Source organism: Symphalangus syndactylus, chromosome 18, assembly GCF_028878055.3.
Source record: "Symphalangus syndactylus isolate Jambi chromosome 18, NHGRI_mSymSyn1-v2.1_pri, whole genome shotgun sequence".
Classification (NCBI taxonomy): Eukaryota; Metazoa; Chordata; class Mammalia; order Primates; family Hylobatidae; genus Symphalangus; species Symphalangus syndactylus.
The window spans coordinates 66,571,834-66,596,550 of NC_072440.2; the positions used below are offsets into that span (position 1 = coordinate 66,571,834).

General features: G+C 47.5%; 1 protein-coding gene and 1 non-coding gene across 2 annotated transcripts; both read right to left on the reverse strand.

The window, feature by feature from the left end:
* Window positions 1–7,838: 7,838 nt before the first annotated feature.
* Window positions 7,839–23,523, reverse strand: YWHAH (tyrosine 3-monooxygenase/tryptophan 5-monooxygenase activation protein eta). Its single transcript, XM_055251560.2, has 2 exons — window positions 22,927–23,523; window positions 7,839–9,299 (listed from the first exon to the last, which is right to left on the reverse strand). Exons 1-2 carry the CDS (start codon window positions 23,011–23,013, stop codon window positions 8,646–8,648), a joined length of 741 nt encoding a protein of 246 aa, XP_055107535.1. The 5' UTR covers window positions 23,014–23,523; the 3' UTR covers window positions 7,839–8,645.
* LOC129468735 (small nucleolar RNA U13) lies at window positions 12,227–12,329 on the reverse strand. The gene has a single exon (XR_008652812.1). It is a non-coding gene; the product is annotated as a small nucleolar RNA U13 (small nucleolar RNA).
* Window positions 23,524–24,717: the final 1,194 nt, after the last annotated feature.

The window sequence follows — 24,717 nt, forward strand, 5'->3', positions numbered from 1 at the left end:
GTGGGCAAGGCAGCAGGGACCTTGGAGGCCTCCATCTTCTGAGCACTGGGAAGCCCTGTGGACGTGTTTTGAGCGGTGGGAGAAACAATCCTGTTTGCATTTAAAAAAATCAGCCAGGCGTAGTGCCTCACGCCTGTAATCCTAGCACTTTGGGAGACTGAGGCAGGTGGATCACCTGAGGTCAGGAGTTCAAGACCAGCCTGGCCAACAGGGTGAAACCCCTTCTCTACAAAAATACAAAAATTAGCCGGGCATATGGTGGGTGCCTGTAGTCTCAGCTACCCAGGAGGCTGAGGCAGGAGAATCACTGGAACTTGGGAGGCAGAGGCTGCACTGAGCCGAGATCGTGCCACTGCCCCTCCAGCCTGGGCAACAGAGAGAGACTCCATCTAAAACAAAACAAAACAAAACAAAACAAAAATATGTCCCTCAAGTGCCTTCCCTTTTGAGCACCATGCCCAGTCCATACCACAGTGTGCATTTGGGTGACTGTGGGGTCACCCTCACCCCACCACATATACATGACCCTGAGCACCATTAGGACAGTGATCTGGGCTGTTTTGCTCCCTGTGGTATCCCCAGTAGCCATACACAGGAAGAGCTGAATCAAAGCATGCTGGATGAGCCATAGCTGAGGAAAGAAGGCCGCCCTGATTACGGCAGTGGGCTACATCCCCTGGTTTGCTTGGGGAGGCCATGTTCACTTGTCTTTCCCACATAATAATAATGGTGCCCTGTTCACTCTCAAATGTCCCAATTTGGTGACATATGATCACCATAGTTATTGAAAAGGAGAAGGGGTTCGCCCCGAGCTTCTGCTCTTTCCCAGCCCCACACTGGTTTCCTACTTGCCCCCAACAAACACAATGTTCAAAGCCTTTTCTTCTAACTCCTGAGATTTTTTTGTTACTGTTAATATTTCCCTACATTGCCCTCAATCTCCAGAAAAAACATAAAATTCTGTCTGCCCATTTCACTGCAGAAGTGGCCTCCTGGAGGGTTACTATGGTGATCAGATGATGTCACTGTCCTGGAAACAGTTGCCTAGGAAATGTGTGATGTCACTTCCAGGAGATGATTCCCATGGTAACCATCTCAGTGGGATTGGGGGGTGGCCAGGAAATGGGGGCTGAGGGCGGATACAAAAGGGACAAATGTGAAGAGCGGAAGGAAAGGGGGAGGGGGAGGAATGCAGGAAAAAACCAGGAAGAGGAAGGGGACCATCCCAGAGCAGTTGAAAATAATATACAGAATCTCAGAAATGGAAAGGTACCCAGAGACCACTAAATGCAACAACCTCATTTTTACAGAGGCTGCTGAGAGGCCAGGACTTGCTTAAGGTCGCACCACCAGTTGACAGCTTAGAACCAAGCCCAAGGCTGCATGACTATCAGGTTTGGGTGGGGGAATAAAGGATTTCTTTCAGCCATTTCTTTTTGTTTTGTTTTGTTTTGCTCTTTTCCCCCAGACAGAGTCTTGCTCTGTCGCCCAAGCTGGAGTGGCACGATCTCGGCTCACTGCAACCTCCACCTCTCGAGTTCAAGCGATTCTCCTGCCTCAGCCTCTTGAATAGCTGGGATTACACGTATGCACCACCACACCCGGCTAATTTTTGTATTTTTAGTAGAGATGGGGTTTTACCATGTTGGCCAGGCTGGTCTTGAACTCCTGACCTTGTGATCCGCCCGCCTCAGCCTCCCAAAGTGCTGGGATTACAGGCGTGAGCCACCACGCCCAGCCTCAGTCATTTCTTTTTAAAAATTCTGACCTGTAATCAATGAGTTATTCATTAATTCATTACTGTGAGTTTGTGTGCTAGACCTGGAGAGGACTGTGAGTGACATTTTCCTAGTTACTTTATATCTTTTTAATGTATCTTCCCCACTTTTTTGTATCTCCCCACTCTAACACTAGAGTTAGCCCCCTGGTCTATGTCCACGTCTGTGTAATTCACTAAGGTCTCTCCAGCCACCTGCCCAGTGTCTACCCCATAATGGCAGCTCTTCGGTGTGTTTGTCGAATGAAGACAGATAAATGCCATTGTGTGGTATAGACCCACAGTACTGGATCCCAAAGAAGGGATCGCAGTAGCTGACAGGGAGGAGGTAAGATTTCATAGATAGAATTCGAATTGGGCAAGAGAAGAAAGCCAGACAGGAGAGTAACGGCTTGAGCAAAAGTAAGAGCAGGCTGAACAAACTGGGTGCAGCTGGAGAGATTCCAGTTGGTGCTTTGATCCACCTCTTGAGTTATACTGTAATGGCAGTGCCTACTGTAACTGCAGTACCTCACTTTCTGAAGTGAAGGAGCTCCAAGGTTTAGGAGTAAGAAGCACATTAAGGTCCAGATTGCCTGGAGATGTGGGTGGGGCAGCAAAAAAGACCAATCTGGCTTAAAAGGCGAATGTAAAGAAGGTGATTGAGCAAAGGCTGGCTGGCAAGGAAGAAAGAGGTCTTATCAAGGAAGACCTGGAGTGGCAGGCTTTCAGCCCGTCTGAAGACAACATCGCATCATGAAAAGGATCTTGAAGCTCTGCACAAAGACATGCTCTGCCACTCCTCAGCTATGTGACCATAGAAAGTCACTTTTCCTCTCTGAGCTGCTAAACTGGAGCTATGACCTAATTCACAAGATTATTAGCTTGAACTTTAAAATGTAGGCTGGGCGTTGGCCATGTGCGGTGGCTCAGGCCTATAATCCCAGTACTTTGGGAGGCCGAGGCGGGCAGATCACCTGAGGTCAGGAGTTCGAGACCAGCCTGACCAACATGGAGAAACCCTGTCTCTACTAAAAATACAAAATTAGCTGAGCGTGGTGGCGCATGCCTGTAATCCCAGCTACTTGGGAGGCTGAGGCAGGAGAGTCGCTCAAACCCGGGAGGCAGTTTGCAGTGAGCCAAGATTGCGCCACTGCCCTCCAGCCTGGGCAACAGAGAGAGACTCCGTCTCAAAAAAAAAAAAAAATGTAGGCTGGGCGCAATGGCTTATGCCTGTAATCCCAGCACTTTGGGAGGCTGAGGCAGGAGGATCACTTGAGGTGAGGAGTTGGAGACCAGCCTGGCCAACATGGTGAAACCCTGTCTCTACTAAAAATACAAAAATTAGCCAAGTGTTGCGCCATGCACCTGTAGTCTCAGCTACTCAGGAGGCTGAGGCAGGAGAATCGCTTGAACCTGGGAGGTGGACATTGCAGTGAGCTGAGAGTGTGCCACTGCACTCTAGCCTGGGCAACAGAGTGAAGCTCTGGTCTCAAAAATAATAATAATAATAAAAATGTATATAAAGCTTCACTTAGCAGGGTGACTGACTAGCTCACAAAAGACAGCGAATGTTATTTCCCCTCACCTTCCTAGTACAGAATGGCATGGGAGTAGAACTTTGGGAAATGAACTTGACAATAGATTCCTTCAGGTTTGTTTGTTTGCTTGAGACAAGGTCTCCCTCTGTCACCCAGGCTGGAGTGCAGTGGTGCAGTCAGGGCTCACTGCAGCCTCAACCTCCCAGGACCAAGCAATCCTCCCACCTCAGCCTCCCAGATAGGTGGGACTACAGGCATGCAACAACACAGCTGGCTAAATTTTTGTACTTTTAGTACAGATGGGGTTTTACTGTGTTGCTCAGGCTGGTCTCAAACTCCTGGACTCAGGCAATCCTCCTCCCACCTTGGCCTCCTAAAGTGCTGGGACTACAGGTGTGAACCACCGTGCCAGGCCTGTTATAACATTTCTAGGACTCCTTTTCTCTAATAGGGGATCAAAATATCCATGGCGTAGTGGAAAGAACCTTAAAGTAAGACAGCCCATTTCAATCTCAACCTTGCCTCTTACTAGCTATGTACGTTATATCACCTAATACCTGGTTTCCTCATGTGTTAAAAATATTAACATTCCTCACTACTAAGGCTGCTGTAAAGATTCAGAGACCATGCATTTAAAGTACCCAGGACACAGTAAGTATTTGAGATGGTAATTTTTATTAGCCAGTCTAATGACTGGGTTTTACAATGAAAGAAGACCTGTTAAGTCACACCCAGCTCTGAATCATAGTGTTTGTGCTTGCCTGATAGTTACATCTCCTAAGATGAGGACCCTCTCAGTCTCTGGATGGCAGACAGACTCTAAGGGTATATGGGAGGAAGGTATGGAGGGCCTGATGGCCAATCCACAGCCTATTTAATCTTACAGAGCCAAGAGGAATCCTAGCTCCCTGATCCCGAAGGATTTAAGGACGGCCAAGAATTTACCCAACAATAGCTTCATTATCAAGATTCCTACTCCTTCCCCCAACTCAAAGAAATGGACTTTTGAGCAGGATTTGAGGAGCTACTGGAAATCTGAAGCAATAGCAACAATAATTTTTTTCTGGGGGCGGGGGGGACGGAGTTTTTGCTCTTGTTGCCCAAGTTGGAGTGCAATGGCGCGATCTCGGCTCACCGCAACCTCTGCCTCGCAGGTTCAAGTGATTCTCCTGCCTCAGGCTCCTGAGTAGCTGGAATTACAGGCATGCACCTCCATGCCTGGCTAATTTTGTATTTTTACTAGAGATGGGGTTTCTCCATGTTGGTCAGGCTGGTCTCGAACTCCTGACCTCAGGTGATCCGCCCACCTCGGCCTCCCAAACTGCTAGGATTACAGGCGTGAGCCACCGTGCCCAGCCAACATCAATAAATTTACACATCCCTTTTCAAGTATAATTTCTTCATTGTAAGTGAAAACAAAAACACTGAAAGTCTCCTAAGGGTGAAATGTGTTGTATCCATTTTCTTTCTAGTCTCAATCCAAAGAGCATGGCAGTTCAGAGAACCAGGGACAAGGATTCAGGGGATCTGAATGCTACTCCAGATACACCAATTTTGCCATGACCTAGAAAGCTATTTCATTTCTCTGGACTTTTCACTTCTCGTGCCGTAACATTGAGATGACCCCTTCTTAACTATTTGAGAAAGTTATCTTGACAAGTTTTAAAATGTTTTGAGTAGAATTGGGGAAAAAATATGCAGCAGTGAAGACTTCCAGGCTTACATCACATGTAATTTATAGCACCCTCTTAGGTCCTTTCAAAGAGCCTCATCTATTATTTATGTGGCTAACCTCCTTTTCTTTTTTTTGAAACCAAGTCTCACTCTGTTGCCCAGGCTGGAGTGCAGTGGGACAATCTCGGCTCCCTGCAACCTCCACCTCCTGGGTTCAAGTGATTCTCCTGCCTCAGCCTCCATCATAGCTGGGATTACAGGCACCAGCCACCATGCCCAGCTAATTTTTGTATTTTTAGTAGAGGCGGGGTTTCACCATGTTGGTCAGACTGGTCTTGAACTCCTAACCTCAAGTGATCCACCCACCTCAGCCTCCCAAAGTACTGGGATTACAGGCATGAGCCACTGCACCCGACCTATGTGGCTAATATTAATCATGCATGTCCATACTTCCTCCTATCTCATTCCCAAAGAAGGTGCCTTACACACCATGAGCTTAAGAGTTAAATTAAAACATAACCCAAATCCTACGCTTAAAAAATGAGGGACCTGAACCTCAAAAGGTGGCACAGCTTGCCAAGGTTCCCCAGGCCCCCCAGAGGGCTGTTAAAATTCTGAATAAATCTTGGGTGGAAGCTGTCCTCTAGCTTTTTTTTTTTTTTTTTTTGAGACGGAGTCTTGCTCTGTCGCCCAGGCTGGAGTGCAGTGGCGCAATCTCGGCTCACTGGAAGCTCCGCCTCCCGGGTTCACGCCATTCTCCTGCCTCGGCCTCTCCGAGTAGCTGGGACTACAGGCACCCACCACCACGCCCGGCTAATTTTTTGTATTTTTAGTAGAGACGGGGTTTCACCGTGGTCTCAATCTCCTGACCTCGTGATCCGCCCGCCTCGGCCTCCCAAAGTGCTGGGATTACAAGCGTGAGCCACCGCACCCGGCCTAGCTGTCCTCTAGCTTACCAGCTGTATCAATTCTAGAGATCCACAACCTTTGCACTTTAGCTTCCTTATCTGTAAGTGGGACAAAACCTTTCAGAAGACAGCTGTGAAATGTAAATGTGAATGCTTTAGCAACTGCAAAGGACATTTCAAATGTAAAAGTAACTGGGCACAGTGGCTCATGCCTGTAATCCCAGCACTTTGAGAGGCTGAGGTGGGAGGATCACTTGAGGTCAGGAGTTCAAGACCAGCCTGGCCAACATGGTGAAACCTCATCTCCACAAAAATACCAAAATTAGCCGGGCATGACAGCGGGTGCCTGTAATCCCAGCTACTCAGGAGACTGAGGCAGGAGAATCGCTTGAACCTGGGAGGCAAAGGTTGCAGTGAGCTGCGATCGTGCCATTGCACTCCAGCCTGGGTGACAAGAGTGAGACTCCCATCTCAAACAAAAAAAGAAAATGTAAGAGCCTTTTGTGTGTGTGTGAGAGAGAGAGAGAGAGAGAAAGGTCTTCCTATCTCCCAGGCTGGGGTACAGTGGCGCAATCACGGCTCACTGCAGCCTCGACCTCCCGGGCTCCATCCTTCCACCTCATCCTCCCAAGCAGCTGGGACTACAGGCGCACGCCACCATGGCCCAGCAACCTTTTGTCTCCATATTTATCAAAACCAAGTGTCTTAGCCACATAAAGCTTGTTGACTTTCAAATAGCTGACCTACTAACTGAAGTGAAACTCAATAACCACTTTATCTTAAAATTAGGTCAACTTGAAACAGGCTTCCTGAGCCGTATTCATCAGCACGTGGGGGTTGGGGGGCGGGGCTCATACTCTACTTCAGAATAAGGAACAGGTTAAACTTACATGCCTACAAGTTATGTGCTCCACAATATAAATTCAAGGACAGAGATTGTGTCATGGCCATTTCCATCAGTCTAATGCCAAACTTTAGTCAAGAAGGTGTTTAAGGCTGGGCATGGTGGCTCACGCTTGTAATCCCAGCCCTTTGGGAGGCCAAGGTGGGCGGATCACATGAAGTCAGGAGTTTGAAAGCAGCCTGGCCAACATTCAAAACCTCATCTCTACTAAAAATACAAAAACTAGCCTGGTGTGGTGGTGGGCGCCTGTAATCCCACCTACTCAGGAGGCTGAGGCATGAGAATGGCTGGAACCTGGGAGGCGGAGGCTGCAGTGAGCCAAGATCATGCCACTGCCCTCCAGCCTGGATGACACACCGAGACTCCGTCTCAAAAAAACAAACAGAAAAAGGTGTTTAAAGGTTCTGTGTAACTGAACCACCTCACCTAACAAACGTTCGTTCCTAGGTGCCACTCTGGAGGTGATAAAAATCGTGAGGAGCTGGAAACCACCTCACTCAACAACAGTCAGCCAGTGATGCCGAGGCTCAAGAGGGACACCTCGGGATCAAGCAAGTGTTTAAGGGGTAGGTTAGGCTTTTTAACTCAATGAGGTTTGCTTTTCTATCTTAAAGAATACTAAACGCTTAACAATAATCACTAAAGATTTCAGGGGTGCAAGTTGTGCCCCTAATATTTTATTACATTAAGAAAACTTGAGGACGTGTATAAGCTCAGTATTTACCTTCAGTGTTAAATACACTCTCAGGTTAAACACAGCCCACAACGTTTCAGAGGTGCTATACTGTGGAAGACTGCATTTTGTTCTGCAAGGCTCATTAAAAAGCACCAGTTATCAGGAAAATTGATCAGAGAGGCTATGTTAGCTGGGTTCACAGAAAACTATTTAAAATCTATGAATCCTATGTGTGTGCTGCAAAATATGTAATGAAATCAGAGGGCAGGAAAACTTGGATAATGTACTACAAATGCTTCCATGTTTGAGAGATTCAAACCGCAATTTGTGACTGGTTAAACAGTTCCTTGAGAGGGGAAAAATCAAGACCAAACAGAGATAATATCCCCAAAGCAGCATTTATTTACCCACTGAATTCCAAAACATTTATTTTAGAAGTCTGGCATTTCATAATCACCCATCTTGATTGACATGGGCTGACACACATGGTGCTGTCAGGATACACAAGGACAATAGCCAAAGAGTTACAAAAAATAAATCCATGATTCTTAAACAATTGCAACAAAAAAAAAAGTTACAAGTATCAAAACTTTTAGATGCATTGCATTGAAAAGAAGGTTTGTGCACGTCATAATTTAAAGAGGCAAAAACAAGGAGCTATTGAAACCTCACGTTAAACAGTTTATTATAAAGCTGATGGAAAGGAGCAAGTTGTCTCTCTGTATCAGCTTCCCTTAACAGTTTTCCATTAGTTGAAGAAAGAGGTGGGAGGGGTGAATTCATTTTTGCATGCACAAGATGTACTGCTTAACGAAACACTATCAGCTTGTTTTAAATGGATCTTTTAAATATCAACTGTAGCCTGTGTTGGCTAATTCTTTCTAATCTCCCCCATTACTTTCGCCTAGATTTCCCATAGATCAACAGGCATAGTAAAATGCCTCATCAGAACACACTTCTCCACACAATTCAAAAAGGGAGCTCCTGTGGGCTCAAAGCAACCATCAGTCCAGCAATGCCCATGATTTATCTGAAACTGCTTCCCAAGAGACAGGAGTGCAGATCTGAGTAGCTGTGCTGCCAATACAGATAGGTTTAGCACTAGATATTTAGTGATTGTGGCAAGGAAGAATCGGTGATGACGGGGGTGGTGGGTGAAGGAAGGGCCAGGGGACCTGAAGGATCTTCAGTTGCCTTCTCCTGCTTCTTCATCCTGCTGGTCGCTCGTCCAGAGGGTGAGGTTGTCTCGCAGCAACTGCATGATGAGCGTGGAGTCCTTATAGGAATCCTCGTTTAGTGTGTCCAGCTCAGCTATGGCATCATCGAAGGCTTGTTTGGCTAAGAGGCAGGCTTGCTCGGGTGCATTCTGGATCTCATAGTAGAACACGGAGAAGTTGAGGGCCAGGCCCAGCCGGATGGGATGCGTGGGTTGCATCTGCTCTTTGCTGATTTCAAAGGCTTCCTTGTAGGCAGCTTCAGAAGCTTCGACCACACTGTTTTTCTTCTCCCCAGAAGCGACCTCTGCTAAGTAGCGGTAGTAATCACCTTTCATTTTCAGGTAAAACACCTTGCTCTCATACTGGAAATCATTGCAGTTCTTGATCAGGAACTTATCAAGCAGAGACAGGACATCATTGCAAACTGTCTCCAGCTCCTTCTCAATCTTCTCCCGGTAAGCTTTAACTTTCTCCAATTTCTTTTCGTTTCCATCAGCCATGGTTTTCTGCTCAATGCTGCTAATGACCCTCCAGGAAGATCGCCTGGCACCAACCACATTCTTGTAGGCCACAGAGAGGAGATTTCGATCTTCATTGGAGAGAGGTTCATTCAGCTCTGTCACCTGCAAAACCCCAAAAAGATAAACATTGAAAGCAAAATCTGAAAATCTTGGTAAGAAGCCTTCCCTTCAGCATAATCAATAATTCTGCTCAAGAACGGGATTATGAACAAGTCAGTCACTCTGGAGAATAAAAACCACCCATGGACAAAACCAATATAGATATGAATCTTATGTGAAGAAAGACTGTAGTCTAATGGAAGAGATAAATACTTGGCACCCAAAACAGAAAATCATAGGGGCTTGAGAAATTCATAATTCGGGTCTGATAAGATGTTGCTTTCACCTTGGTAGAGGAATAGGACTAAGGATAATTATGAAAAGGTTGTACAGCAGCAGTACACAATGGTGAAGAAGAAAAGCTCGAGCTTCAGCTATTCTGCAAGATACTCTGAACAGGCCAGGTGCGGTGGCTTATGCCTGTAATCCCAGCACTTCAGGAGGCCAAGGCGGGCAGATCACGAGGTCAAGAGATCGATACCATCCTGGCCAACATGGTGAAACCCCATCTCTACTAAAAATACAAAAATTAGCTGGGCGTGGTGGCACGCGCTTGTAGTCCCAGCTACTTAGGAGGCTGAGGCAAGAGAAACTCTTGAATCTCGAGGTTGCAGTGAGCCAAGATCACACCACTGCACTCCAGCCTAGCGACAGAGTGAGCCTCCGTCTCAAAAAAAAAAAAGGATACTCTGAACAGTAAGATCGTGCGGTCCCTTTGTCAAATGTTCAAAGACAACAGACTGGAAGTGTTCCAGACTCTGCTTCCAGCTTTATACTCTGGAAAGAACCGACCACTCCTCAAATACACATTAACAGATGGTGGGGCTTCACAGATCAGATGAACATCACACAGGTCCAGTGGCCAGAGCTTTGCCCTGTGTGGCTACACATGGAACCCTAACTGATACTCCCAGCCCTCTCTCAAACCAAAATGGAGACTAATTCATTAGTGACATGAAAGTGCCCCCAGCTCCTGGTGAAAAGAAGCACAGCTACTCAGCAGCAAGTTGTACTGTGACCTACCTCACAGGAAACTCTGGTCATCAAGGATGGAAGCATCAGTTATTTTAAGTGGAAGAGTTAAATTTCACAAGCTTTAACTTCCCTTAGTTCTCCATGATGCCAACTACAAGTGAACTAGCTATGCAGTTAGTAGGAAGAGCATTATTAGACTTTGCAGTGGGTTGAACTGTGTCCCCCGCCAAAAGATATGCTGAAGTTCTGACCCCAGGTACCTGTGAATGTGACCTTATTTGGAAATAGGGTCTTTGCAGATGTAATTAGTTAAGATGAACTCATACTGGACATTAGGGTGTGCCCTAAGTGCAATTAATTACAGGTGTCCTTATAAGGATAGTGAGATTTGGACACACAGAGGAAGAACGCCATGTGACAGTGGAGGCAAAGACTGGAGTGATGCATCTACAAGCCAAGGAACACCAAGGGTTGCCAGAAGCCACCAGAAGCTGGGAGAGTGCCTAGGAAGGATTCTTCCCTACAGCCTTCAGAGGGAGCGTGGCCTGCCTACACCTCACTTTCAAACTTCTAGCGTCCAGAACTACGAGAGAATACATTTATTATTTTAAGCTATCCAGTTTGTCGTACTAGGTTCAGCAACCCCTAGGAAACTAACAAGAGTTTCCTAACAGAGTTCCTAACAGAGTTGGTCTGGGCCCAAGCAAAGAAAATGACTTCCTAAATTGACCTAGGACATTTCTTTTTTTCTTTTTTTTTTTTTTGAGACGGAGTCTCGCTCTGTCACCCAGGCTGGAGTGCAGTGGCGCGATCTCGGCTCACTGCAAGCTCCACCTCCTGGGTTCACGCCATTCTCCTGCCTCAGCCTCTCCAAGTAGCTGGGACTACAGGCGCCCGCCACCACGCCTGGCTAATTTCTTTTTGTATTTTTAGTAGAGACGGGGTTTCACCGTGGTCTCGATCTCCTGACCTCGTGATCCGCCCGCCTCGGCCTCCCAAAGTGCTGGGATTACAAGCGTGAGCCACCGCGCCCGGCCGACCCAGGACATTTCACAAGCTCTTAAAAGATGGTGTGTCATCTAAAGTAGAGGGATTCCTTAATATGACCTACTGGTAAAGGTCTTTAATTTTATTAAATCAGTCTCTGCTTATCCAAAAGGTCTTTAATTTTAACAATGAAAAAAAAGAAAGCAAAGCACTTAGGAAACCATAAAACACTAAACAAAAAAGATATTACTTAAACCAATCTATAAGGACAGAACCTCCAATAGAGGGAAAAGGCCAAGTTCAATGGGGAAAGTTATCAATAGCATATTCAAATAGACACACTTCAAATGGATTGAGAAGACTAAGCAGTGGAGTATCAGAAATCCTGAGCAATGATGGTTTGAGGAATTAGTGGTTCAAGGACATAAGCAGCACGTGTAATCATCATTACAGATAAAAATCAGAAAACTTGTGCCAAGTTCTCACAAAGTAAAACAAGCAATTGTCTGAGTCCTCCCTACCCTCAAGCCCCAGACAAAATAAAAATACAAGCTCACTCTTAATTTCTCCATCTCCCTGTCCCCAGGACCCCTACTCTTCTGCTACAAACCCTTAACACAGGATTAAGTTTCTCCTTTGCCTACCCATCAACCAAACCCCACTTCTTTTCAGTGTGGTCTTTGGCTAACAGCTATCCTGACCATTCCCCAGGGGTGCTGCCTCCACTCCAGTCAAGCCAGGGTTCTCACTATTCATCCTCACATATTCATTAGTAGTCTCCATACCTCTCACTGTGATCTGCCCCAGTCTACCATGAATCTACAATCCATGCTCCCCTTAAATCCAGTTGAACAGCTATAACCCTACCAGTTTCCTCCTCCAGTAAGTACCTTTAAACACCTACATACATTTTCTTATGGAAAATAGAGACTTTGTAAATATTTAATAACTTAGTCTTTTTTCCCCCACATCAGAGGGTCATGTGTCTACGTTGTAACAAGGTTTGAGGGTGGCACATCTCACACATGCATGTCAAAACCCAATCATCACGCTTATGAACTACAAAAAGATGAGTAACTACTTAGTCTTTTAACGGAACAACACTTCTTTTTTTTTTTTTTTTTTTTTTTTGAGACGGAGTCTCGCTCTGTCGCCCATGCTGGAGTGCAGTGGCGCAATCTCGGCTCACTGCAAGCTCCGCCTTCCAGGTTCACGCCATTCTCCTGCCTCAGCCTCTCCGAGTAGCTGGGACTATAGGCGCCCGCCACCACCCGGCTAATTTTTTGTATTTTTAGTAGAGACGGGGTTTCACTGTGGTCTCGATCTCCTGACCTCGTGATCCGCCCGTCTCGGCCTCCCAAAGTGCTGGGATTACAAGCGTGAGCCACCGCGCCCGGCGCGGAACAACACTTCTAAATCAAAATTCCATCCCAAATATTCTGATAAATTTCAGAATGCTTGAGTCTTCTAGAACGACTTGCATTTCTAGAGCAATATTCAATAAAACAAAGCATAAGGCAACAACAGAATTTGGAGAGCTCCTTTGATCTTGTAGTAATTAAATCCAACTAAGGCCGGGCGCGGTGGCTCACGCTTGTAATCCCAGCACTTTGGGAGGCCGAGGCGGGCGGATCACGAGGTCAGGAGATCGAGACCACGGTGAAACCCCGTCTCTACCAAAAATACAAAAAATTAGCCGGGCGTGGTGGCGGGCGCCTGTAGTCCCAGCTACTCGGAGAGGCTGAGGCAGGAGAATGGCGTGAACCCGGGAGGCGGAGCTTGCAGTGAGCCGAGATTGCACCACTGCACTCCAGCCTGGGCGACAGAGCGAAACTCCGTCTCAAAAAAAAAAAAAAAAAAAAAAAAAAATCCAACTAAGGCCATTTGGCATTAAAATACAAATAATATCCATAAGGAGTCACAATATACTTCCTCCTGTGACTAACAAAGCTGCTTCTGTGAAACTGGCAAAGATACAACAAGGTAACTTCCCAGAGTGTATCATTTAAAGTGAGTGCATATCTGAAATACATGTATGTATAATACAGAATGCTTGCATAACACAAAAGGCAGTATAATTATTAAACCCAAGACATGTGAAGTTTAGTCTGAGCTAGCTATGTGACCTTAAACAAATCACAACCTTTTTGGACATCCAAGGTAAAATGAGCAGGATTAGCCCAAATGATCTCCAAGGCCTCCTTCAGCTCCAACATGCCATGATTTCATTTTTCCTGTGCACCAATAAAAGGTGTGGCAGGGCGTGATGAAGCTGATCCTACTAACGTGAAGTTTGCGTGTATCTGTAAGCATATTCTTTCTCCATCAGGAATACACTGCCAAAAAAGGCTACTGGGCAGTATTTATGATGACACCTTCACAAGAAAAATCATTTACTGGCAGTATTAGTGTTTATATAACAATCATCTGGTTGCCTGCCAGTCTGAATGAATCACTATCAGCATTAGCTGAGGGTGACTAAAATATCTCAGCAAGCAAATATTGTTCCTAATACCCCAGCCAGAGCCTAACTAGGAAATAACTGGATACATTTAAATACAGTATTTTTTAATACTCCTGGGTTACAATTCAGTTAACAAAAGGAAACATGAAATGAAGATGGCTTACTACTTGACCAGATAACTAAAGAAAACTGAGTTTTTCCCAGACTGGAAGATTATAGACCCATGTAAAATCAGACGGTCCATTAAAACAAAAAGATGTATAGCCAATCTTGATGGATGATACTTAGCACCAGTTCCCAACACTTCAAATACCAAAATACAGGAGCCAGGAGAACTAATGAAAAGTTCAGTCATAAACTGTACTAAGAGAGGCAAACACTGGGTGGCAACACACAGTAATGGATGCTCTCCAGGCCCCAACCATGCTACCTAAGATAATCTGCAAAATCTAATGAAATCAGATTTGCTGCATCTCCACAAATTAGGAACATGAATCAAAAACAAGACAGAATTTTAGAGACAGGCCTAGACAATAGTTTTCTGCCTCTTTCCGCTCTAACACCAAGATTACAACAGTCATTTCTGCCACACGGCACCTTCCCTCAGTGTAGCCACACGGCACTGAGTCTTCACCTGGCCACAAACCAGGGGTTTCACCACCTCTGCTCATAGCCTCTCTGCTTTCTAGGTGTCCTGCCTGCCTTCCCACCCTCTGTAATCCTACTTACACCCTTCCTGAAGGACAACCTTAAACTGATGGGCTCTTCCCATGCACAAAGGCCCTCCTCTCCATTTCTTTTAAGGACTGGACTCCCTGTTAGCCAGTTTTACTAACATCCTGACCAAACAGCCTTTGGCTACACCTAGTCCCCACCCCAGGGCACTCACTTCACAGATTTTCTCTGCTCCAGGACTACCCAACATTACTAAATGTCTGCTGATTACTAAATGGCCTGCTGATCATTCACTTATCTTCCTATGACACTATTCATTTACCCAAAAACCCCTAAGGGCCTCCTCCCACTACTCACAGGGCAAAAAACTATGTGTGTGAGTAAAAATAGATCACTGCCAAAAACAGTGCAGGGACTATTTAGGAAAATTTAAAGTTCTTAATCTGGGAAACATCCAACATCAAAAGTAACACTGAGCAAACAAAAATGCTACCCCTGAGCTGCCAGGCCATAGCTGCCTAAGTTAGGGGTAATGTTACCTCACTCGAATATGCTGCCATCCTTCACAGCTCCACACATGCTATGGGCTCATCCTTTATAGTTACCCACACCTACATGCTATCGACCAGCTTGCTTTTGAGTAAATGATTCTCACGATTAAGTAAACATAACCACATCATAAAACATTTAAGCTTCTTTGGCAGAAGTGTGTGTGTACGTGTGTGTGTGTGTGTGTGTGTATTGAAAGTGAGTTTGAGGGTTTGAGGGGCCAGGTGTGATGGCTCACACCTGTAATCCCAGCACTTTGGGAGGCCAAGGCAGGCGGATCACTTGAGGCCAGGGAGTACGACACCAACTTACTCAATATAGAGAAACCCCGTCTCTACTAAAAATACAAAAATTAGCCGGGCATGGTGGTGTGCGCCTGTAATCCCAGCTACTTGGGTGGGACATGACAATCGCTTGAACCCGGGAGGTGGAAGTTGCAGTGAGCCAGGATTGTGCCACTGCACTCCAGCTTGGGTGACAGAGCAAGACTGTCTCAAAAACACAAAAAGTGAGCTAGAGGGATGAAAGCTTGCTGAGCTCTTTCTCAAGTTAATGCTTAGGAAGTGAGGATCTTGCCTGGCCTGGCCCCAAGCTGGAAAGATACCCACCAACAGACCAAGTCCTACGGGCCACTGTGCAAGAACATCACCAGCCAGGGTCAGGCTGAGCCCCTTATCCTCCCCAGGATGAGGCTGCAATTCTGTAAGACCACAAATAGGCTAAACCTCAAGCTCAGAGCAGGCAAGTTCAGGTAAGTAACATCCACTCTAAGCTAAATTTTAGTCAAATAAAACAGCTACCCTTGTATAGTCAAGAGACTGCTTTTGCCTTGCTTTTGACATAACTGAACATTTTCATGGGGATTGGCAAGGATTAAATACAACACCATCTGAATGGCATTACTGCATGCTACTGTCCCTAGAGGCATCCGAATTGAAGGCTTCAGAAGCTGTGCCAGGTTCGGATCATTGGAAGTGCCAACACTCACCACCGCAGAAGGGAATGCCACTGCAGCCAGGAGTAGGGGTGGGAGGAGCACCAAAATGCTGGGACAGAAGACAAGCTGCCTCCACTTAGACACTAGGAGGAATTTTACCAGCAACCTAGAGACAGAAATTTTGGGGCCTGCATAAAAATATACTAAAGGGTGGCCGGGCGCGGTGGCTCACGCTTGTAATCCCAGCACTTTGGGAGGCCGAGGCAGGCGGATCACGAGGTCAGGAGATCGAGACCACGATGAAACCCCGTCTCTACTAAAAAATACAAAAAAATTAGCCGGGCGTGGTGGCGGGCGCCTGTAGTCCCAGCTACTCGGAGAGGCTGAGGCAGGAGAATGGCGTGAACCCGGGAGGCGGAGCTTACAGTGAGTCGAGATTGCACCACTGCACTCCAGCCTGGGCGACAGAGCGAAACTCCGTCTCAAAAAAAAAAAAAAAAAAAAAAATATATATATATATATATATATATATATACTAAAGGGTGCAAGGAGAAAAATACATTAAAGGCAATATGGAGAAACAACTGGTGCCAAGAATATGAAATAATTTCTTAAAATACCCCAAATAAAATGTAACATAGTCCTATACTTCTTAACTCAGGAGAAACTCAAATTCAATACTTTGTTAAGCCAAAAAAAAAAAAAAAAAAAAAAGCCTCCAAGCCTTCAGAACAAGCAAAATCCAGATATGTGAGTTTCCTTCTTATGTTTCTCTGTTGTAGCTAAAACCTGTAAGTGGCAGATTGTTCTTAATCATATTTGGAAAAAAAAAAAAACGACTTGCACTCAACAGATGAAATTATTTGTTTAGTAAGCCCACTTATGAAGAGTTCTTGGATTTTAGTCACCAATGCTGACAATGGTTAATATACCAGAATGTATACTAGACATATTATCCCTTTGCCTCGTGGGGCATTGTTACACAGTGGTTAAAATGAGAGCTCTAAATTTGAGTTTGAATCTTGGATTCACAACTTACTAGCTGTTTGACCATGAGAAAATCAACCTCTGAAAGTCTCATTTGTTAAAGGGAGTAACAGTACCTATCTTGAATTGTTAAACAAGAATGTACACATGGAAGGTGGCAGGCACCTGTAGTCCCAGCTACTCGGGAGGCTGATACAGGAGAATGGCATGAACCCAGGAGGCGGAGCTTGCAGTGAACCAAGATCGTGCCACTGCACTCCAGCCTGGATGACAGAGCAGACTCCTCAAAAAAAAAAAAAAAAAAAAAAGTACACATGGACTAACAGCTACTGTTTACCAAGTGCCTAAAAAGTTACATAAGTTCTAACCAAGCACAGTGGCTCATGCCTGTAATCCCAGCACTTTGGGAGGCCAAGGCAGGTGGATAACCTGAGGTCGGGTGTTCAAGATCAGCCTGACCAACATGGAGAAACCCCATCTCTACTAAAAATACAAAATTAGCCGGGCATGGCATGGTGGCGCATGCCTGTAATCCCAGCTACTTGAGAGGCTGAAGCAGGAGAATTGCTTGAACTCGGAAAGCAGAGGTTGCGGTAAGCCGAGATCGCGCCACTGCACTCCAGCCTGGGCAACAAGAGCGAAACTATCTCAAAAAAAAAAAAAAAGGGCCGGGCGCGGTGGCTCACGCTTGTAATCCCAGCACTTTGGGAGGCCGAGGCGGGCGGATCACGAGGTCAGGAGATCGAGACTACAGTGAAACCTTGTCTCTACTAAGAATACAAAAAAAAATTAGCCGGGCGTAGTGGCGGGCGCCTGTAGTCCCAGCTACTTGGAGAGGCTGAGGCAGGAGAATGGCGTGAACCCGGGAGGCAGAGCTTGCAGTGAGCCGAGATTGCGCCACTGTACTCCAGCCTGGGCGACAGAGCGAGACTCCCTCTCAAAAAAAAAAAAAAAAAAAAAAGTAAGATGTTATATAAACTTGCTAAATGTCACACACACACAAAACATTAGGGGTACCCTCTCCGAAACCGTATTTCTGGAAAAGTGTGATGTTACAGTCTGTCACTAATATAAAATCCCAGACAAAGACCAACTAAAGAAAATCCCCACCAAAGAAAACACATTTTTGGTTTCTTTAAGGGAGTCACTTCTGGACTGTGGAAGTTCTTCTGGGGATAATTCAGGGACCCAAACCCACATGTGGACCAGTTTCTATTTCAGTGCAAGAAAGCCACATAAGCTGTTTGCCCACCTGAAAGGACCTTTTAAATTCAAACTATTACAAGAATAATCCAGGGCCTTCTTCCTTCCTCAAAGACAATTACATTTTAAATGCCCAGTTAGTGGGAAACATAGCTCCCTAGTTTTTACATATTTCAAACTATAGTATCAATGTGGCTTTAAGATTTCATACTGGTTGGGTGTGGTAGCTCACTCCTATAATCCCAGCACTTTAATAGGCTGAGGCAGGAGGATTGCTTGAGACCAGGAGTTTGAGACCAACTTGGGCACCATATAGAGATCCTGTCTATACAATTTAATAATTAGCTGGGCATGGTGGCATGCATCTGTAGTCCCAGCTGCTCAGGAGGATCACTTGAGCCCAGGAGCTCAAGGCTACAGTGAATTACGATCCCGCCACGACTGTGCTCCAGCCTGGGTGACAGAGCGAGACCATCTCTTTAAAAAAATTTAAAAAAAAAATACTAATCACACCTCAAAATCGTCCTACTCTCTGTGACACTGATCTGTCTCACCTGGGGCAGTCAGCTGTGCACTTTTACACAGCACCTGCTCATTTCCCCACTTCCCAGAATCTCACAGCTGTTGCAACAACAGCCTTTTGCCAGTGGTTGGGCCAAGTGCCCCTCCTCTCCGACTCCTGTTTCCTTAAACTGTAGTTTTGTTTCTTGCACTTAAGATTTCTAGGGAGCCACTGTTGGCTCAGGCCGGTTGCCCTGGCACTCGGGGAGGCGAGGCTACACGTTCGAGGTCAACCTGGTCAACGCTGATCAAAAAAAAAAAAAAAAAGATTTCAGGCTGGGCGCGGTGGCTCACGCCTGTAATCCCAGCACTTTGGGAGGCCCAGGTGGGCGAATCACGAGGTCAGGAGATCGAGACCATCCTGGCTAACAGGGTGAAACTCCGTCTCTACTAAAAATACAAAAAAAAATTAGCCGGGGCCGGGCGCGGTGGCTCACGCTTGTAATCCCAGCACTTTGGGAGGCCGAGGCAGGCGGATCACGAGGTCAGGAGATCGAGACCACGGTGAAACCCCGTCTCTACTAAAAATACAAAAAATTAGCCGGGCGTGGTGGCAGGCGCCTGTAGTCCCAGCTACTCGGGAGGCTGAGGCAGGAGAATGGCGTGAACCCAGGAGGCGGAGCTTGCAGTGAGCCGAGATTGCGCCACTGCACTCCAGCCTGGGCGACAGAGCGAGACTCCGTCTCAAAAAAAAAAAAAAAAAAAAAAAAAGATTTCTATATATCTATTCTGCAGGTACTTTAAACGTGTTTCTGCCCGTTTTCTGTCAACACTGTAATCAACTGGTGTATCAGTGTTAAAACACCATGCTAGCCCAGTAATTTTTAGATTTGATAACTTCACAGTTACCGTCTATGTTTTAATATAAAATAGATGACTTAGGGCCATAATACATGATGAAATTACGTCTATCTATGAATATCCACCAGAAATTGATCTGGTTATTTTCCCTTTTTCCTTAAATCACGTAGTCTTCTGGATTAACATTTAATCCCACTTTATAGGTTTATTTCAGTTATCAAATGGTACTTACAGAGACTACGAATTGCGTAGCCTAGAATTGCCTAGCCTAGAAAGAACTTAGGTTCTAGAATCTTTCACAATATTTCTTCCCACTACTATACTCTATGCAAGCTGGTAGGTATGAGATAGAGAGAGCTTGAAGATACTCCTTTATGCTTCACTTCAGAAACATTTCTTGCTTCTTCAAATTATGGAGAGAAGCAGGTAAGAGAAGTTCTCAACAGGTTTGAGGCAAGACCACTGTTTCCCATATGCACGATTTTTCTTCAAGCTTACCAACACTGTCCTCCAGGTGACGCTGGTAGAATAAGGAACATCAATCATTACAGGAAGGCAGTATTATCAAGTGAGCATTTTAATTATGAAGGAAACAGAAAACAAGTTAGAAAACTGAAGGCAAAACTGACTTGTTAATAACAGCAACATCACTAGTTTTATACTTCAGAGGACCTAAAGCCAAGATGTAAGTTTCAGGTTACAGAGTGGTGGCATCAGAATATATCCTCAACACAGGTGTCCTGCTCCGTCCTCCCTACAGCAGGCTACTTACCTGCCCTTCCACAGCCCTGAAGAAAGCCCAGGTAAACCCAGAGGGTTACTGAAACTTACACCCTTTCCAAAAGCCTTAGTTAAGGCTAATGAGATTAATAACATAGAGACTGAGTCATCCCAGTAACATTAAGAATTTAATCTACAAGCTGGGCGCGGTGGCTCAAGCCTGTAATCCCAGCACTTTGGGAGGCCGAGGCGGGCGGATCACAAGGTCAGGAGATCGAGACCATCCTGGCTAACGCGGTGAAACCCCATCTCTACTAAAAATGCAAAAAATTAGCCGGGCGTGGTGGCGGGCGCCTGTAGTCTCAGCTACTCGGGAGGCTGAGGCAGGAGAATGGCGTGAACCCGGGAGGCGGAGCTTGCAGTGAGCCGAGATCGCGCCACTGCACTCCAGCCTGGGGGACAGAGCGAGACTCCGTCTCAAAAAAAAAAAAAAAGAATTTAATCTACAAACACCAATTTAGCAGGGAAGGTGACCCCTGCCAGTCCCTTCCAATATATTCTTTTTTTTCTTTTAAAGAAAGTATCTATAAGCACAATATATTCCATTTAGATGGTGGCGGAGAAACGGTTTATCACCATTCTGAGATGGCAGAATTAAAGCTTGGATTGACTCTTCCATGCTGGGTGGCTTTTCCAACTCAATTATTTCAAATATAGATATTATAGATTCCTTTGGTTTACAAAAGGCTACCTTAACCCTCCAGAGAAAATCTATGGACACAAATAGCTTGCTGCAGGAAAGCATTTTACAAGCCTACTAGAAAGCCAGTCTTTTTCTCTGCTCAAACTAGATTTCGTTCCGGTAACATCTCTCCATTCTTGCCTTTTTCCCCCATTTCAAGTTGCCTCAGGTTTCTGACTGTTCCAGAACACACCTTCTAGCCATTTTTCCTTAACCTCCATTTCCCCTTCCTTTAAACCTTGGGCCGCCCTTCTTTTCACATTTATTTCCCAAAGGGCTCCTAACACTGCAGTCTTTACGTCTGTCTCACTTAGAGGGTGAGCAACCACTTCATGAAAATGTGTGGAGAGGCCTCAGCCTGCATAATCCCAGCACCACTCAGTTACTGGGGAGGAGGGGCTTAAGTGTGACCTGCTGTGGATAGAGGCAGCTTTATCCCAAAGAAAATTAAGGTTAAGGGTCCCTTCCAAGGAAATGCATTCGTCAGTCCCATTTCTGTAAAATATGCAAAATTACATTTTAGATTTTCTTTTAAAGGACCCCCTGAATTACATAAAGTGCAGCCTCCAGACCTAGACCGTCCCCCGGTTTAGAAGAAAACCTGCCTCACCACAACAGCATGCTAATAGTGCTCAAGTCAAGATCACCAACAAATCAACATATGGGTAACGGTGTTGCTGGTTTCCAAACACACTCAGTTATATGTGTGTAACAAGGACACCAGAGGAAAGGCAACTCTTCAAGTACCTTTCTTACCTGAACGATCCTAAATATTGGCCCCAACTACATATTTCATCTGATATTAACATCAAAAGCCTTCAAATGAGCTTTCCAAATGACTTAAGATTTTAGGGAGCCTTTGTATTGGCAGCTTTTTCGGAACTCCCTCCAAAAAGCCAGCAAAGGATACATTTACTATAATCATGGGCAGTAATTCTCAAGACTTAAGCCAGCTAAAAATCGCCTGTGAGAGCTGGTTACAATGCAGATGTCTGAGTCTCACCGCCCGAATTTCTGAATCTATAAGTCCAAGGCGGAGTTCAAGGGGATCCTCCCAGGTCTCAGGAGGTCGTACACTGAACATAGCAGGTTGGTGGCCGCAGTTGTAGTTCTACCACTGTGTGACCTTGACGCAGGGAGAGGAAATATTCATTTACAGAAAACGTAAAATAACGTGGAGAGTGAGAGATGGTAACCGGAACTCAGAAATGCAGGTGGTGTGTGACCCACGGTATTTTGCTAGGGTGTGGCTCGGCACGACTCCTCCACCGGAGAAGCTGCAGAATCGATTTATGAGGGTCTCAGGAATGCAAAGGCACACAGATTCGTCTCACCTAGAAGTCACGTTTCATTTTAATCTCCAAGCAGACAGCGCAGCAGCAAACCTGGGGCTGTGGAGTGGGGCCCCACATCCTCCGCCCACTCTCCCGCCCCGGTCCACGCCTAAACTGCAGGAAAGGGGTCTTCGCACACAAAGCCAGACTCCCAGGCGTGGGAATATGGAACCAGAACAATTCGAAAGAGCAGAGCAAAACAGATCGGAATTACAGACTTGAGGTCGTGGCAGAGAAAACCAGCTGAGACAGGGCGCCACTCACTAGGTGATTCTTTATTCCAAGTTGGGGAACGGAGGAAGACGAGAAGACGAGAGGGGGAGCCCTCGGGTCCGGTGAAACGCTCTAGGAGGAATGCGGCTCCTTCGAGTCCCCCAGGGCACCCTCTGCCCCCGCCCGGGCTCCGAACTAAGATGTGGCGAGTCCGACCGCCCCGCCCCCCTCCCGGGGCTGCCTCCGCGACCCAGAGCTGCACCCTCCCGGATCCCCCACCCCGGGCCCAGCCTCAGGAAGTGGCGGGGCGCCCAGCGGGAGAGGAAAACGCCGGCTAAGGGCGGGCGGGCTGGCGGGCGGCCACGCCCAGCCGGGTCGCCGGGTCGCCCATGGCCGGGAACGGAACGCCGCCCGCGGCCATCCCCGTCCCTCCCCAACGCCAGGACCCCCCGGCCAGCCGCCCAGACTCCCGGCGCGCTCACCGCCTTCATGGCGGAGGCCATGTCGTCGTAGCGCTCCGCCTGCTCGGCCAGCCGCGCCCGCTGCAGCAGCTGCTCCCGGTCCCCCATGTCGCTCGCGGCTCGGCCTCGCCTCGTGCCTCACACCGCTGGCTCGCTAGCCCGCCCGCCGCCAGTCAGTCTGCTCCCGGGTCGCTGCGGAGGCCGCCGCCGCGCACGCGCACTGGCTCGCCGGCCGGCCGGAGTCTGCAGGCTGCAGGCAGCGCCGCCGCTCGCGCCCTCTCGCTGGCTCGCCCCGCGCGCTGTGGCTCGCGCCGCGGACACCGCCGAAGGAGGAGAGGCGGCCGCGCTGGGGGATGGGAGAACGGGACGACGCCTGCGCAGTGAGAGTGGCCAGGCCGGGCGGCGGCGAGCGGCGGGAGTGGGAGGGGGGAAGGGCGGGCCGGCCCTAACGGTCTATTTCAAGGTGACGTCACCTACTATAAATAGCCACTGCCGCCGCCGCCGCCCGGCCTGAAAGCCGCGCAGGCGCTCTGCGAGTGCTGCATTTTATCGCCGCAGAGATGGAGGAGGAGAAGGGAAAGCCGGGCAAGAGACTGCGGAGCCGGAGGAGGGGGCGCGGTGATGGCGGCTGCACAGGCAGTGCATTGTCATAGCCCCACCCTGAAACGCGCCACTCCATCCACGTTAGAGATCTGGCTTGAGAAGGGCCCCAAAAGCAGCAAACCTACCGGCGGAGAAGCCGGGAGGCCGCGTGCCCCGAGGGGCGGGTCGGCCCAGCCCCGCCCCAGCCGTCCCGCCCTCCCCGAGCCCTGCCTGTCCATGGGTTCTGCTGGGCCACACCTTGTGCGTGGGTCTGTACTGGTCCGGGCAGGATCGAGTCCGACCCTCGGGGACAGCCCCGCCACGCAGACACACACAATCGAACCCAACCTGAGACGTAGCCTTGGGCAGGTTGTGCCTTCCACCAGAGGAGGGGACTGGGTGGCCAGGCCCGGACAAGTAATATTCAGGACACATTAGGAGCCAGCCCAGTGCTAGTCCCGCACAAGCATTCTCCTCTTTAATCCTCACTACCCAGCCCGCGGTGGGCACAGCTGGTCTCCCCATATTTAAAATGTGGAACCTATGGCCGGGCGCGGTGGCTCACGCTTGTAATCCCAGCACTTTGGGAGGCCGAGGCGGGCGGATCACGAGGTCAGGAGATCGAGACCACGGTGAAACCCCGTCTCTACTAAAAATACAAAAAAAATTAGCCAGGCGTGGTGGCGGGCGCGTGTAGTCCCAGCTACTCGGAGAGGCTGAGGCAGGAGAATGGCGTGAACCCGGGAGGCGGAGCTTGCAGTGAGCCGAGATCGCGCCACTGCACTCCAGCCTGGGGGACAGAGCGAGACTCCGTCTCAAAAATAAAAATAAAAATAAATAAAATAAAATGTGGAACCTGAGGAAAATCGAGGTTAGTGACTTGCTCAGGGTTACACAGCCTGTAAGTGGTGAGGCCAGGACTGAGTCCAAACCCAAGCTGGACTTTCTCTTGTGGCAAAGAGCTGGGGTGGCCCAACTGGCTGGTCACTGAGCCCCTCCCAATCCTGGCTGGTATTGGATGCTGAGGGTCCCTTGTGCCAGGCCCTGGGCTGGGCTGCTCAAGAAGCTAGGAAAATGATGATTAAAACAAGGCCCCGACTTGACTTCAACATGCCAAGGGCAGTGCAGGAGAAGGGGTCTTGGGATCGCTGAGAATTTTATTGAGCATCTACTGCATGCTCAGCCCACAGGGATAAGCTGGATCTTGAAGGAGAGTCAGGAAAAAGATTA

Bases quoted from the DNA above. Each gene is read 5' to 3' on its own strand.
- YWHAH (XM_055251560.2), bottom strand. From the start codon at position 23,013: ATGGGGGACCGGGAGCAGCTGCTGCAGCGGGCGCGGCTGGCCGAGCAG. The intron at 9,300-22,926 runs GTGAGCGCGCCG...GGGGTTTTGCAG, and splicing joins TGGCCTCCGCCATGAAGGCG to GTGACAGAGCTGAATGAACC.